Source organism: Chenopodium album, chromosome 17 (genome assembly GCF_948465745.1).
Source record: "Chenopodium album chromosome 17, dcCheAlbu1.1, whole genome shotgun sequence".
NCBI lineage: Eukaryota > Viridiplantae > Streptophyta > Magnoliopsida > Caryophyllales > Amaranthaceae > Chenopodium > Chenopodium album.
The window spans coordinates 7975352-7991573 of NC_137850.1; the positions used below are offsets into that span (position 1 = coordinate 7975352).

The 16222-nt window shown below is 33.2% G+C and overlaps 1 protein-coding gene across 2 annotated transcripts; it reads right to left on the reverse strand.

The window, feature by feature from the left end:
- Positions 1-4616: 4616 nt before the first annotated feature.
- Positions 4617-13566, reverse strand: LOC145589473 (uncharacterized). Of its 2 annotated transcripts, XM_081646051.1 has the most exons (8): positions 13316-13564; positions 10652-11122; positions 10023-10197; positions 8805-9102; positions 8337-8409; positions 8166-8256; positions 5818-5897; positions 4617-5175 (listed from the first exon to the last, which is right to left on the reverse strand). In XM_081646051.1, the coding sequence occupies exons 1-8, from the start codon at positions 13385-13387 to the stop codon at positions 4918-4920; spliced, it is 1518 nt and encodes a 505-aa protein (XP_081502177.1). In that variant the 5' UTR covers positions 13388-13564; the 3' UTR covers positions 4617-4917. The 2 variants fall into 2 exon arrangements, with proteins under 2 accessions (XP_081502177.1, XP_081502178.1); XM_081646052.1 differs by lacking the exon at positions 5818-5897 and having other exon boundaries at positions 4953-5175; positions 13316-13566.
- Positions 13567-16222: the final 2656 nt, after the last annotated feature.

Genomic DNA, 16222 nt, shown 5'->3' on the forward strand with positions numbered 1-16222 from the left:
CCATTACCCATTTACTACAATGTAAATTGATATGATCCCATCGATTTTGCATAGATTTAATGTTTCTTGCCTTTATTTCATCGGGCTTTTCTATTTTAGAACGTTCGTTACGGTTATAGATGTCAACCCATAACCCACTTCTCTTTGTCTTGGTTCCTCTCACTACGTCACCCCCTTCGTTTATGTAGGCTGATACAAGTGCTTTGTCTTCAGCTATGCTCCATGATTGGTTTTTCCTTTGCCCGGTGGTGTTGACATTTTGTTCGGAAACAATTTCGACATCAACATCGTTAATGTCTTCTAGATGTTGCGCCCCCACTAATTGTTCCACATGTTCATCATCACTCTCATCTATTGGAGTTGCATTGCTACCACCAAAACCTCCCGGTGATTGATTCATGTTCTAAGTAAAATGTTCAGAAATGGGAAAACCCGGCATATTACTAAGAGATTGTTGAGATGACGAGCTACTTTGAGGAAAAAGGAAAGAAGGTTGACATTGTGGAATATTATTGACATTTTGTAATCCCCCGTATTTTTAAATATTTTATAAATGAAAATTTATTTTATTTATAATATTTATTTGTATTTTTCCGGATTTTATTTTAAAAAGTTTCAAATTATTAATTTGGGTCGAAAATTATTTTAGTACAAATTATTTTATGAGCTTTCATTCTACAATCTATGCCATACAAACAAAGCCTAGTCCATTTTATTTACCTAATTGGCCCATTAATTTTATGAGGCCCAATACTCCTACTTACCCTACAACTCTCTCCCCTATAAATACCACATACATCCCCAAAATTTTCCCCACACAAAAGGTTAGTCTTATTTTCTCCTTTGTTTTATTAATTTGTGTAATTATAATAATTGATTTATGGGTTTTGATTTTATTGTTTGAAATTAATTTAATTAGTATCAAATTGTATTTTGATGATTAAACTTTATAATTTCAGATTTTATAAATGTCATAATTTTCAGATTTTGTAAATTTTATAACCTAGGGTTTTTAATTATTGAAAATCACGATTTTAGGGTTTTTACGAACAATTGATTTAGGGCTTTTATAGTAATGATGTTTGAAATTTTGGTGATTATAACTACTGATTAGTTTAACTTAATCCCAGATTATTTTGAACACGTAAATTCGTGTTTTAATTCTTAGATTTCCATTTGTTAATATTAATCCCGTTTTAATCCCGATTAGGTTCTGAACTCATCCGATTTTGATAAAAAAAAAAAGTAGTGTTTTCCATGTAGAAACAATGTTTTAAGAAAGACTCACTACCTTTGTTAGTGAGCACCACCCTCTCGTGGCCAAATTCAGCCTCTAAATATGATTTTTGGGCAGTTTTTGATTTTTAACGAAGTTTTTTTTTATGCTTTAAATTTTATCCTTGAGTTTTAAAGGGTTTTTGATTAGTTTAAAATGTTGGAATTTTATTTAAAGTAGTATAATTGTGATTTTAATGAAAGGGTGTGATTACCCATTTAAAAGGAGTTTAATTAGGGGTTTTAAAATAATTTTAAGATTTTTTTTAAGTAGTCTAAAGTAAATTTAATTTGCTGGAAATTTGGTTGAGTATTAATTTATTGTTATTGGTTGTTTTCTAGGAAGTGATTATTCCCTAAGAGACTTTTAAGTGATTAAAAGTGGCACAAAGGATTGTTTATACGAGGTACGTACATGTCTACTTCGTTGTAAGTAGTATCATGTTTAGGTACCAAAAAGAAAGAACTTAGTTTCATGTTTAGAGAACACTTGGATGGAAATTGTTTGGTTATACATTTAATTAATTCATGTGCTTATGTTTATGAGACATGTTTTGGTGAATTGATTATGTTTGTATGGAATTATGGATGCAAGTATGTTGAATTATATTGGATTAATTGTTTGTATGGAATATTGGTACAAGCATATTTTTATTGGATTGGTTTATTAACTACATTTGGATTATTGAAGGATTGGAGTTGAATGGTTTAAGTGGAATAAATTTATTAATTATTCCACAAGGTTATTATTATTTTATTCATTACTCAAGCATGACTTGTTAGTATGTTGAGTAAAAGTGGATTAAGCCGAAATGGCCAGGTGGATTGACTATGTTCAACAATTTTGGATAATTTGAAAGTTTAAAGGAATTAAAGGTCAATTTGTGATGTGATCACCATTGTCCTAAATAAGATTAAAAGTGAATTGATGTATGATTGTTATGTATGGTCTACTTGAATGAGTCGGCTATTAATTAAAATTGTAATCACGAAAAGTGAAACAAGGATGAGCAATAAAACTCTGGAAAGTGTGCACTTCTAGAGTATTGACAATTATGGGTTGGGGTACACGGTGGTAGCCCGTGGCTTTTCGAGGCTTGTTTGATCAACGTGTCCTCTTCTCTTTTGGTATTTACATTTTTATTTTATAATGAAAGTTAAATGGGATCCTAGACTAACTTTGTGAGAATGGAGTCGCGCCCATTCTTGCATTGCGCTAAACTTTTATTTTAAATGGTCATTTGGGACCAAAATGATTTGGTGGGTTGGACAACCTCATCTATTGCTTACTCCAAATTAAATTAATCAAACTAAATATTAAGAGTCAAGTGTTTGGAACTGGTTACTAAGTATGTTGAGTCAATTAAATTGTTTAAGTGTGGAGTCTTGATTAATGAATTCGTTTTGTATGTTTATTTACTTTAATTAATTGAGCATGTTAGGTTTTGTACGTTGTAGCTTGTATGTACTCAGCTTTGCTGATTGTGTGCTTTTGTGTGTGTTTTTTTTTTGTTATGGCCTTCGCCTTTCAATGACACTGTGATGATCCAATTATTACACTTGTATTATTGGGGAACAGTATTGCACATGTTAGCTTGATGATGTGAGGTTCGGGGATTTGACATACTCGTTGTCAAGGGATTGGTGTGATTGAGAGTATTCGTTCTTTGTGTTGAACTTATCTATGTTTTACTATTTCAATTATGTTTTGGGATTTTAAATATTAGTTTGGTTTAATAAGGGCCTTTATGGTTCCAATTTGTAAGCTTTGACTTATTGGTTTTCTAAATTATATTATTTTAAGATTTAAGTTGGATTTTTGCTGCAATACTTTGATAAAGCCTTAACGTTTTAACACGTGGCGGTAACATGCCAATGGTTCTTCACTATTTTATTTAAATTAAGTGGTTTGGAAAAAGGGAGAATTATTGGGGTGTTACACATTTATTGGTCTTGATTGACTATTAAACCATTGCAAAGCAGCTTGAAAATGAGGATTACACAATACATTTGCGTCAAAAGGAGGATTATTTTGATTATATTGATAGTTTGGATTATTTGAAAAATTCATATTATTCCTATAATTTGAATTACTATGATCCATATTGAAGGGTATTTGAAATTGGAAGTGATAAGTTGGTCAAAAAAAGAAATTAGCAATAGAAGTGTTATGGAGAAAAAATGACTTGGAGATATGGAACTGAAAATATGAATTGGAAATATGGAGAGTAATTTCTAACTGAAAATGAAAGTTTGTGAAAATATGGACAAATTATACGCATTTTATAGAGAAAAAAATTTCATGACCGTTGGTGTTTTTAGTTTTCCCAAATAAGTTACCGTTTACATATTATAGCCGTTATACAAAATTGAAGCAAAAAAAATTCAAATGCAATAATATCATGACAAGTGTCATGAAGCAACTTCAATTTACCATTGCAATGCAATGAATTCACATGCCTTGCATGTCAGCTAAGTTACCGTTGCAATGTAAAATTCGTTCACTTTTTGTCAAATACAGGACCCACTTTTTGTCTTTACTTGCTCAATCTTGCGCTTGGGCCGAGGAAGTTATTCTTTCCATGGAAAGGAAACAGTGTATTCCTTTGTGTAAAAGGATTCTCCTAGATAAACCAACATTGGTAAGGATACCAATGGTATCCTAAAGTGGCTCTAAAAGGATTGCAATCCTTGCCACTGTTGGTGCTCTTATAGGTGGGTTACGTATCCCAATTTAATTCCCAAATAATACGTCGTATCAAACAATTGATAATATAATTTTCTATCCTTATCGCATTTACTAATTCTCTATCCTTATCCTACTTTCTTATCCTTTTGCCAAAGTCCTACTAGGTTTGAAAATTGAGGGATAAGGGGGTTTTTCATCCATGTGTCATCCTCCTCTCTAAACCCTATCCCTAGAAACCAACATAAGAATTCTTATTTCCCAAAAATTTTTATCCCTCTTCTTTTATACCCCTAAACAATAATTTGGTAAACTTTTGGTTAGTTTGTAATTGGGTTTTGGTGGTTATAGTGGATTTGGTCATATTGAGTAAAGACATAAACATGTAGGAGTACATGCTATTATTACTTCAACATCAAGTTGTTGTTACTTCTAACACAATCAATTTAGAAAACTTGTCAGTATTGAGGGTTCAGGGTTGCAAAATTATCAGAATTCTCAATACGATAATGTTGATGATCGTGTTAACCAAAGAGATTCATACTAAATTTTAAAGGTATTAAGAACTTAGGTAGTTTTCGACAAAATTGAAATTTTTAAACCCTTAAACTACTTCGGCTCTTCCTCTTACTTTCAACAACTGAACAACAAAAAGTTACCAAAAAAACTTCTGCCTCTTTGCTTTTTACAAACAGAGTTCACTTACAATAGGATCATGAGTGGCTGAACACCTGAACCCACTCTTCATTACAGGAAACTCAAGCTATTTGTATTCATGGTATTTCAACTTACCAACCATTGCTATAACTACATCTCAAACACTCAGATCACTCGAAACCACTCTCTCACTTACAATACTAATGACAATCGACTGATAAGTCAACAAGATTTACACATCTTGAACCTGGACAAGAGCATGCATATCTTACATTACTCAAACAAAAACTATACACAGTTCAGGTGTGACTAAACGTCTCAGGGTTATCTGGATATGCTGGAAGACGGTTTGGATAACCTGGCCAAGGCAATGGAGATGAGATTTCTTCTTCTTGATTGTTTGGCTGATGAGCTGCTTGAGGATCTTGCCGTGTATGTAGCTGGGCGTTCCTTGCTCTCCATCTAAAAAATTCGACGATGATAGAACTAACACTCATGGCAATACCATACCCTACAAATGTCGCCAGCAAAATTGATATGATTGCTTGTAAATGGACCTGCAAAGCCAGAGAAATCATATTTGTTTGGTTCAACATTAGTAAAGGAAAGAAAGGGAAAGGAAGAGAAGGGAAAAGAAAAAAAACTAGGATTTTAATTAAGGGACGGAGGGTAATGTTTGGTTTAATATTAGTAAAGGAAGGGAAAAGAGAGGAATATTGTTTGGTATGAATTGAAATTAGTGAAGAAAGGAAAAGAAAGGGCAAACTTATTTTAAACTTGATAGATTTAATTTCTTCCTTTTCTCTCAAATTCCTCCGGTTTTGGAGGAAAGGAAAGGGAAGATTTTGTGAAGGGAGTTTTCCTTCCATTTCCTAGAAATTGTTTATACACCCAGAATGTACAGTGCACCGAAGATATTTTTTGCTCATTTTGATGATTATTGCTCATTTTATCATCAAATGAACAAACAAATACTCTTGGGTGTACCATACACCCAAGTGTATATAACAATCTCTCTCCATTTCCTATCAAATTCCGGTTAATTTTTACAACCAAACATAGGAAGCCATAATTTTCCTTTCCTTTCCTTTCTTTTCCTCCCATTTCCTCAACCAAAAAGGGCTATTATAAGAAAGAAAAGATGCATTCAGTTATCTGTTTATATTTTTGGAAAAAAATTCTTAGATATAACCTCTTACCACTGTGTAGAAAATATGGCCAAAGATGACGACTAGAACAAATTGCATGGAAGCATATAGCCAGACAAATCGTTTCGTTGCTGAAAAGTGTAGTAGTGAATTAGCTTTACAAACAAAAAATGTCGTTAAAATGTAAATTAGGTTCAAGCATTGTAAAATTAAATTTGACAGCTTTGTAAAAACAAGAACCCTTAAAAACACTTTAATTAATAATCTACCCACTGGTTTTATTAGTAACCTCCTATCTCAGAATACCAGATCAAATTTGACTTCAGAAGGTTCAATTTTGACTAAGAATTGAAATGGCTAAAGCACATTACACATATGCATGAGCAGAAGACCAGAAGTCTATGATTGATCAGTCCAATTCTAGATGGGTACTCCAATTCCCAGTTTAGCACACAAGGCCAGGCTTCTCAAATGTATGCACTGAGTGTCAAGGAGGAATGACTACACTTCCTTGACTCAAAGCTTGCAACCGCACAGATGCTAGTTGCTCAGATGCTTACACTACGTCACTTAAAAATTTGAAAACCTCTTTCTTTTCAATAGTATTTTCTTGGTCCTTGAACATCTATTTCCATTATTAAAATGAAGATGAATTTATGTGAAGCAAAGATAGGCCAGTCAACAAATTTTCAATTTAGCTGGAAATAAGGGCAGGAGCTATAACCTCAGTACCTCACAAACAACATCCCAAACAATAACTTACCAAGTTTGATCATATATTAGGAGGATCTTACATTAAATTGATAGAGACTAAATACTTATCTATTGGGTGGTCAAAAGACTAGTTCAAACCCAGGTAATGCAGACACACCAACCAACTAGCGAATCTGTGTCACATATGTTCGACAGAGGACATTTAGACTGCAGAGGACGAAAATAATATTGCATAACGTTTCAAGCACACAAAAAATCCTCTCTGTGTGATTTAGACTTATGGGCAGAGATTCGACAGTCATTAACATTAACTAGACGCTGAGATACTCAGAAATGTCCTCCTATGAACTCTTTTAAGTAATAAGTATTGGTGATTCAGTGAAAATTCCACTAATTACCTCATTTACGTATATATATTATGCAATTCCGTATATTATCTCCACTAACCCTACATAAATATCCAAATTACTGTTCAAAAGTCAGACTTCACAAACTTAGACTAGAAACGGAGAATTCGCCCATCTTTTCACCAATATATGTATATGAATATACTTGTGTTTGTCTCAGTTTTGTACTTTCAAATTACAAAAACCTTGCCTTGATGACACCAAAAAAACATGTATTCTGTTGTATTCAACAATCCAAGTTTCACATTTTATAGTATCCATTTTCCCGTGTCCGTATATATATATATATATATATATATATATATATATATATATATATATATATATATATATATATATATATATATATATATTAGAAGTCGGGTATTTATGTTAAGTCTATCTTGTTAGGAGTTTAGGCAAGTTAGGTTTCCTTTGTATTGTGTATACATATTGTTGTGATAATCAATGCAAGGCCTAAGTCGTTTTCTCCAATCTTTCTCCACTTTAACATAGTATCAAAGCCTCTCTAATTTCTAGAGATTTTTTTTTGATCTTGGCTTGTTCATCAAATTACAAATATTCCGCAATTTTAAAGTGAGATTAGGGCTTCAATTTTTGTTTCAATTTTCTACACAATTAATTCGTTAATTTAGGGTTTCTCAAACCCTAATTGTGTTGGTTAGTACGTGCTGCTATTGCGGTGCATGTGGTTGTGTGCTGCTCTGTGTTGCGTGGTGCTTGTTGAGGTGTGCTGCCGAGTGTGTGGTGTGCTGGGTTGTGTGCGTCGGGTGCGCATATTGTGTGTGCTGTGTGTGTCGGGTGCTGCCGAGTGAGTGGTGCTCTCTTGTATGTGTGGTGCGCTACTGGTGTATGCATGCTGCTAGTGTGTGTGTCCTGCTCTGTTGGGTGCTGCCGAGTGTGCGTGTGGTGCTGCTAGGTGTGTGTAGTGCTCTTTGGGTGCTGCAAAGTGTTGGTGTGGTGCGCTACAAGTGTGTGTGCGCTGCCGAGTGTGTGTGGTGTTTTTTTTTAGGAGCTGCGACGTGTTGATAAGTTTGTGTGCTCGTGACTTGGTGCGATGGGTGAAGGCCATGTTACCCCTCCTCCTCCTCCTCCTAAGTACGAGCCGCTCACAGATTATTACCTTCATCCTAGTGAAGGTTCTCGAACCGTCTTCATTTAAACCCTATTCATTTCATGCAACATTGAATAGAACACTAATCTCTTCCTGATTGCCAAATTATGTAAACTGAAAGAAAACATACAAGACTATGTCCTTGAGTGTCCTGGAAGACTTACCCATTGTTGATGAGGTCATTGACGAAAGTAGACCCAGCAAGCAAGAAAATGGAAGTGAGAGAGCAATTGCTCCAGTGCCCATTTTTCCAACCTGAATAGAAACAGAAATAAGCCGTAAGAGTCAAATCTGTTAGCAAACTTGATTTATTAGCATGAATAAAAATGTCTTACAAGTAGTTGCTCCAGGAAACAAAAGTAGGCCAGCATACTGACAATTACAAGGACTGGAACTTCTTGCCAGGCCCTGCAAATGATTCACACAAACGGATTAAGAAAGCAGTGACTGAATGATTCTAATGTCCGATCAGTTGGCAGTCTAGGCATCCATTCCTCAAATTCCAAATTAAACAAGGAAAATAGGTCAATACCGGGATGGTATATGGAAGGGATCCGAGATTATGCACTGATGCATGTGGGAACACTGAATTCAGTAATTTTCTTCTGGTACTTGATTTATATAATAATAATGTGCATACAAAAGGTTCTATATAGAATGACAAAGATGCATAACTAAAAATGTGTGGCAACTGAAGATAATGAAGCGATGCATAAACGTTTCTCTCTACAGTCTACACCAAAAGTGGATTGCTGTCCCTACACGATTGAAGAAAAAAGAAGAAAATAAGAAAGAAGACTTGCCTGTAATCATTGATGTTAATCATTTGAGCTCTAGTTGCTGCAGCATTTGCTGCACGAGTACTCTGGATACGCAGAAGAGTGACAGGCAGATTTTGTACATCTTGCTTGCATACATCACATGTTTTGTTCCCTTTAATACTGAACCATTTCACGGCACATTCCTGATGGGCAAGAGCAAGTTCACCTTTGCAACTGCATTCCATCTTCAGGGTTTCTCCGCCTTCACATAATTCAACCAAGCAAATTCGACAAACAGCATCCTCTTCGGGTATATCTTCACTATCAGCTTCTGCATTTTCTGAAAGTAGAGAAACAATAAGTTAGGAACAGAATCTGGAGGAAGATAGGTTAGTTGGATGGTTCCGATGTTCACTTGGATTCACAATGGACTTGAGAGTCATCATTCAACCAATGCTCAAGTTTAGGCAGTCATCTCCTTCAGGTTTTGCAATGAATTATATATACAAAGTGAAACAACTCTGATAATATTTGGTTGTAACTTCTGTGCTACACTTTTCAGCTGAAGTAATATGCCTTGAATCGGAAATCCAAAGAACAAATAAGTTTAAGAGAATACCCATTGCTTGTTTTAATAGAGTATAGAAAAGTTTCCTTGCATACGTATCATGATGCATCAAGTTTATTACTAATGTTGCTGACAATGATAGGGTACAGAAAAATCAGTAGGATCCAGGGTCCTCAAACTTCATACTGGTTTTAAATTGTGAAAGTCCATCAGATCAGCAGATGAAATGTGAAATGCCCAGAAAATAGTTCTACCTTTGATAAAAAATTCCAGCCAAAAAAACCCTCTCTTTTACAAATATTTATATGGAAAACAATATTATCATTTCTACTATATAAGCATGAATAAAACTTGACTATAATTATCAGAAACTACATTACTTGGATTTGCTATAAGTGTGGGTCATAGACTCATAGGTCATAGGTACAAATCTAAGTGCTTGACTTGGCTATAAAGTGAGAAGTTTGCATAATTTTGGAAAAATATGAAGTGTCAAGTTCTATACCCTAGTCAAATTGTTAACAATTATAACAAGGATAATCAAGGTGTCACGAAAGGTCAAGACAACATTGAAACAAATTTTCTCATTCCAAGTCAGGGAAACATAGTAACAGCGAGGTCAATGACATACAAAGTTTGAATTTGGTGAATAGACTTTAGGGAATTTTGTAAATAAAAATTAAAGAACTTACCAGTTTTCACTGGCTCACTTGTTTTTGGAATATGAAGCTCCCCTGCCTTCACCCGGGGAGAGGGGATAACACGAATAAAAGAATCCATTCTTCTAGTGCGCAATTCTTTATTGAGGGGAACTGAAAGTGAACGAGAAATGTGTACCTCAGCTTCATGTTTTTGAGATCCCTTTGCCTGCAATATGAGTAAGAATTTTGGAAGAACCCCAAAAATAGATGGACATGAGATTGAGTTGTTCCGTACATGTGAAAGAAAAACTGAAAAACAAAAGTTCAGCTTCAGTGTCTAGCTTATACATAAGATTAGAAGATTCTTAGGCTCTTAGCAAAGACATCTACAAGAAATTTTTAAAATAACTACTTCCACTAACGAAGAAGAGGATGATCTGTACATCGAGTATTTTACCCTTGAAGGGTATAATTCTTCACGTTTGGGCATAATATTAAGCTATAGACTTGTAAACGGAGTAGATATTCTTGTGCAACACACTTTCTTAAGAGCATAATGCTTACAAAGTCTAAACTTTGGCCTGTTTAGCAAAATATGCTGTTTAGTGACACAAATTCACCAGCAGTAAGCTGAAGAATTATGCAATTAAAAATTTCAGAAATAAATTAGAGGAGCTTACGCATGAATGTAGTGAACCACTGGTGCTTCCACAGAAAACAGGTACTGGGTTCTCATTTTGGGTGACCGGAAGAGATGAAGTTCGCTTGATCCTTGGTGTAAATATCTTTGTAATTGATGTTGACCTGGGGATGGAAGTCTTCTCTCGTGGTGTTGATAATGGAACATCACTTGCTGTGCACACAGCCTTATCAACATCTGAAGAGCTACGATAAAAGGCAAATTTAGGTAGAAGATTTTTTAACGATGAGCGCCCTCTCACTGAGGAAGGACCAGGAGATTCATTAGATTTTACATCAGAGGAAGTTGGTGTCAAAACAAAATTGACTCTCTTTGGTGTAGGAGGCATCTTGATTTTAACATAATCTTGAGGGCCATCAATTTTTCTTTTAGGAATGTCGAGAGACAGGTTCTGTTTTTTCCAGTTGGGTACACGTCCTGTGTCTACATTTTCTGCAGAGGAACTCTCTACCTGAAACATCACAAGTAGTAACTGTTTAAAGATACAAATGATATGGGCACATCATCAACTACGCCTTTATTCTCCTTGTACAATTATTCGAAGTTTTCAACTAGTCTTTAGTCTTTACGTTCAGGAGAACAAGTTTACTTCCTCGGTTAATTTTTTTCAAGTAACTAGAATTATTTTTGAAGCTAGATTACATGAAACACCAAAACAGTAATTGGACATATGCTGATGAGGAAGGCAAGCTGAAGTGCTGAACTGAAGTGTCAATAATACATTACAACCTAGTGATGACAGTATATTGTAGATACATTCACAATAAATGTCTAATGATAATGATGAACTAATCATTTAAAAAGGTGATCATCAAATCAAAGCAAATCAGCAGTTGCCTAGCATATTATGTCACCCTGATAGAATGTTCCTAATAAAATGGCTTTGTTAGCTATGATCCATAACGGCTCGTTTGATAGGTAGTAATGTCGTATTGGTAATCACATACTCATTACCTCATATAAAAAGACTTTGCTAACTATCCCATACGGCCATATCTATAGTAATGCGTCGCCACCTCTAGATATGTTCTCTGTTTTAGTATCTCAAGAAGTAATGTATTGAAGTTATATAGTGAGCAACAAAAATCCAATTTTATGTTTGGAAATTGGATATAGAATTAAAAGAAGGAAAAAAAAAAAAAAAAAAAAAAAAAAAAAACACAAGGAAATTGAAAGTATACTATTTCCCTTCCCCTTAAACAAACTTCTTCCATTATTAGAACAAATACGCCTACACACACCCATGTGTACTTAATAGTTAGGTAGTTTCGGGTAAAAAGAAAATGGAAGGTCACTCTTTCCCTCGCCTTTCATACACTCTATTTGACCAATTCCGTCACACTTCCGTCTTTCATACATGATAATGACGGAATTGGTCACTCTTCCGTTTCATATTATTCTTCCTATTTTGACCAATTCCGTCACACAAAAAATTCTAAATATAAAAAACAATATGAAACGGAAAGAATATAACCAAACACACTATAAAACAAACCTTTCAAGTCTCCATCTAAACAAAAACAAACACCTTATTAATTAGCCACAAGATTCCATGTTGGCAAACTCCTGAATCGTAAATTCTATGTTAACAAAATTCCAAAACTCAGGTATGAAATTTTCATGTGAAATGAAATATGAGATTTTCAAATTGATTAGGACATTGAATTTTCAAGTACTCCAAAGAAAAATAAAATAAAAAAAAGATGATAAGACACGTGTTTCGAACACAAACGTTCGATTTATTTGGAGGCCATGAAGCAGATAAAATGCTGTTACAACCTAACAAACTCAACCACCTACATAACTTACCAAATAAAATACAATAACATAAAACATTATTTACTCCGTATTTAATTTTTTGATGGGAATAAAAACATTATTATCATGTAAATAAGAAAAAGAAGAATCATGTGATCTAGTGTAATGACATATAAACACGCCTAAAACCCCTTGAAACACGGAAAATGAAATAATAGAGTAACAAAAAATAAAGCTTTGATTTTTTGTTTTTTTTTTTTTTTTAATTGGTGTATAGAACCACAACGACGGGTGAGAATCGATTCTGAAATCTCCTGAAATCGGGAGAAAAGCTCTAACCATTTGAGGTATCTCTGACTGTCATAAAACTTTGATATACAGCCGTAAGTGGCTATATACTCCCTATAGTCACTTACGAACTCGTACTCCCTAAGTTCTTTTTTTATTTTTCCATTTGTGTTTTGCATAGTCTTCAAGTAACCATTAATGGTCAAAAAAGAAAAAAAGTATCCACTAATGCACATATAAAAAAAAATGTTGATATTATAAAAATACAAATTACAACAAAATTACAAAATCCTTATGATTTTTTTCTTACATAGTAATGACAGAATATGGGATAATAAAAAAAATAAAAAATAGAATAGAGGGAGTATATTCATAAACTTCGGATTTTATAACAAAATCATACTCTGTACGAAATATTTAATCAAACTTAATGTTTAATATTTCTACTTCTATCTTCGAATTACTACGAAGTAGTGGTACGGCTCGAAGCAGAAACAATCATTTGATCGAGTGGAACAACAGAAACCTCTGATCGATTCAAAACAAGATGAATTATTTAATAGAAATGAAAAGAACGTAATTAAAATTAAAAGGTTACCTTTCGATTTAGAAGAACATCGTGATCTCCACAAGTAGAATCAGCAGCTATGAACTTCTCTTCAATTTCCATGAATTATATAAACAAGAAAAATTACTATATAACTTACAAAAATAAACTAAAAATTCATAAAAATTATATTGAAGGGAAGAAAAATAAAAACCCAGAAATTTAGAAAAAGGAGAGAAAAACTGGAAGGGTAAGGATAATAAATAATTTTGAAGTAAGCGAAGCAGGAAATTAAATTTTCCAAAAAAAAAAAAAAAATAATAAAGGGAAGAAAAAGATGGCATTTATGGCAAAGGAGGATGTTGATGGTAGAGGGGGAGTGAGAAACAAGGGAAAAGAGAGGGACCCGTTGAAGGGCCTACCCCTAAATTTCTCCACTAACACTTTACCATTGCTGGATTTGCTGCTTGTAGTAGTACTACAATTTCTCCCGCGCCTTTTGGATTGGGTTGTGAGTTTGTGACAATATTGGCCTTTTACTATAATCCTACTCCGGTCAAAAATAATTGACACATTTAACGTGTTTTTACAAGTTTTTATACTACGTAGTACGTTTATCAATTGTAATTATTATTTTTGACAAAGTTGTTTTTCTCTTTATATCTTATCACTTGCTTAATTTTTCCATGCGTAGAATTTTAGGAGAAATAGTAAAAAAAAAAAAATAATAATAATAATAATGAAAGTGGCTTTGAAGTAAAGTTGGTTTAATAATAAATAATTCTAAAAAAAAGCAAAAAGTAAGTATAAATAGGGAGGAGAAAAGATATGATAAATATTAAAATATGATATGGGAAACCGCTAGTGGGGAGGAAAACAATAAAATTTGAAGTACTCCCCTCATTTTTTATAGACTAAAGATGAAATTGCGCGAATTTTAGGTGGTTTAATAAAATAAGATGTTAGTGGGGTATATAAAATTATTTTATTGAAAAGTAAAGTGGTGTGAGAAGGAGTGGTGATCATTGGAGAAGTGAGAAATGATATAGTACGAAAGAGTGGAGACATCAGTGGCTACAGATATATTATTAAATTGTATGAGATTTTCAAAAATGGAACTCTAGCTTATAAAAAAAACGAACGAAAATAGTAACTCTAGCTTATAAAAAAATTGAGGGAGTATTATTTAAAATTTATAAAATATAAAATGGAGTAACTAATAAAATACGGCCGCAAAAAAAAAGTGGATCAACCAATAAGTACGGAGGGGATGTATATAATACCTTGTTTTTAAGTCAATTTGTAAACTAGTACCTTTTATTTATCAAAAAATACATTGAGTTAAATTTTGTTTTATAAATGACATCTTAATGACGAATTCCGAACAAAATATCAAGTTTCCAGCGTTTTAATTTTTCAAAAATTAAACTATATTACTTTAAATTTTTCATTGTTAATTTCAATAAATCTTCACGAGTAATTTAAATGTACTCAGTCTCCCTATGGTGGAGTTGTTGGTCGTTGGTGTAGTTGTTCGTTCTTTTATAGGGAATTATCGTGGGTTAGGGTTTATCAAAAAATCTATCTTCTTCTGCCTTATGAATTAATGATTCGTTGTTGAAGAATCGTGCGGGATTACAAAGTTTGTCAAGTTTTCAAATACGTTCAATTAAATTAGATGAAAATCATCCTTTTGGCTACAAAGAATTGTTAGACCATCCTTCCGAAAAAACTGTATATTCCAACGATGTGTTCGAAGGATGTATTATAGTGCAAGATCTATTAAACGAATGATCGTGGCTTCAATGAAGAAAACTTTTGTTTGATTTGTTTTTATATCTTTTGTAAATTTAGATTTCATGTATAGATGTCTTATGACTTTTTATTAGTGAATTAATTATTTCAAAAAGAAAAATCTTAAGTTTGAATTGTTTGCAGTGATAAATCATATAAAAATTTTAGAACTATATATATATATATAGACAAGTATATATTTTGCACCATAAGATAATAAAGCTATACAAGTATATATTTACACAATACATATCATGAATCTATGACAAGAACATTTTGCTTATAATCCCTATCAATCTCCGTCCTTGCTAGGAATATAACCCATATTCTCGTAATTGTGAGATGTAAAATTTTCTATTAGATCAAGTTTTACTAGTACTACCAGTATTTTACTCTTTAAATATGATGGAGGATTTATATTCTTAATTAGTATATTATACTAGTAAAGTAATCCTTAGATTTTTAAATGTTCAACCAAGCTCTTATAAATTGTGTGTTGTCATTTATGTCTTTAAAAAAATTTGTTTACTTAAAAATGTATGTCTCTTTTTTTTAACTATTATGAATAATGTGCGGACCTTTATAACTCTAAAATATTTGTTTGGACATTTTTTCTCATCAATGTTAACTGTCAACAACTAAGTTTATGACATAAGCCAAAACCGAAAGAGCTCCTTGAAAATGACTAGAAATGACACACTAGTTAGCCGCCCTACGAAAGAGCTCCTTGAAAATGACTAGGAATGACACACTAGTTAGCCGCCCTACTCATACAAAAAAAAAAAATTGAAGCAATTTCGTTGTTCCTCAATCCTCAGGAGTCCAATCTTAGCCACCCATTTAGCTTCACAAAGTGGCCAAAATTTTAAATAGTACTTCGTTGGCCTTTTAATAAGTGAGGCAACAGCTAGATAAGCCAACAAATTTATGTATAAGATCTATTTAACTTTAATGAAAAAACATTTTGCGCAAATAATATTTCCACTCAATTATAGATTTTATTTTAAAGTTTTCTACAAAAAACAATAGATTAAAAAGTGTAATAAAAAATCATTAATCACCAACTCCTGGTTCTTGTTTCTGTCTGATCCTGACTTCCCCAAGAATTCGGACCTGAGATCCTGATACTCCTATCGGCAAGCTGAGAACCTACACAATGAGAAG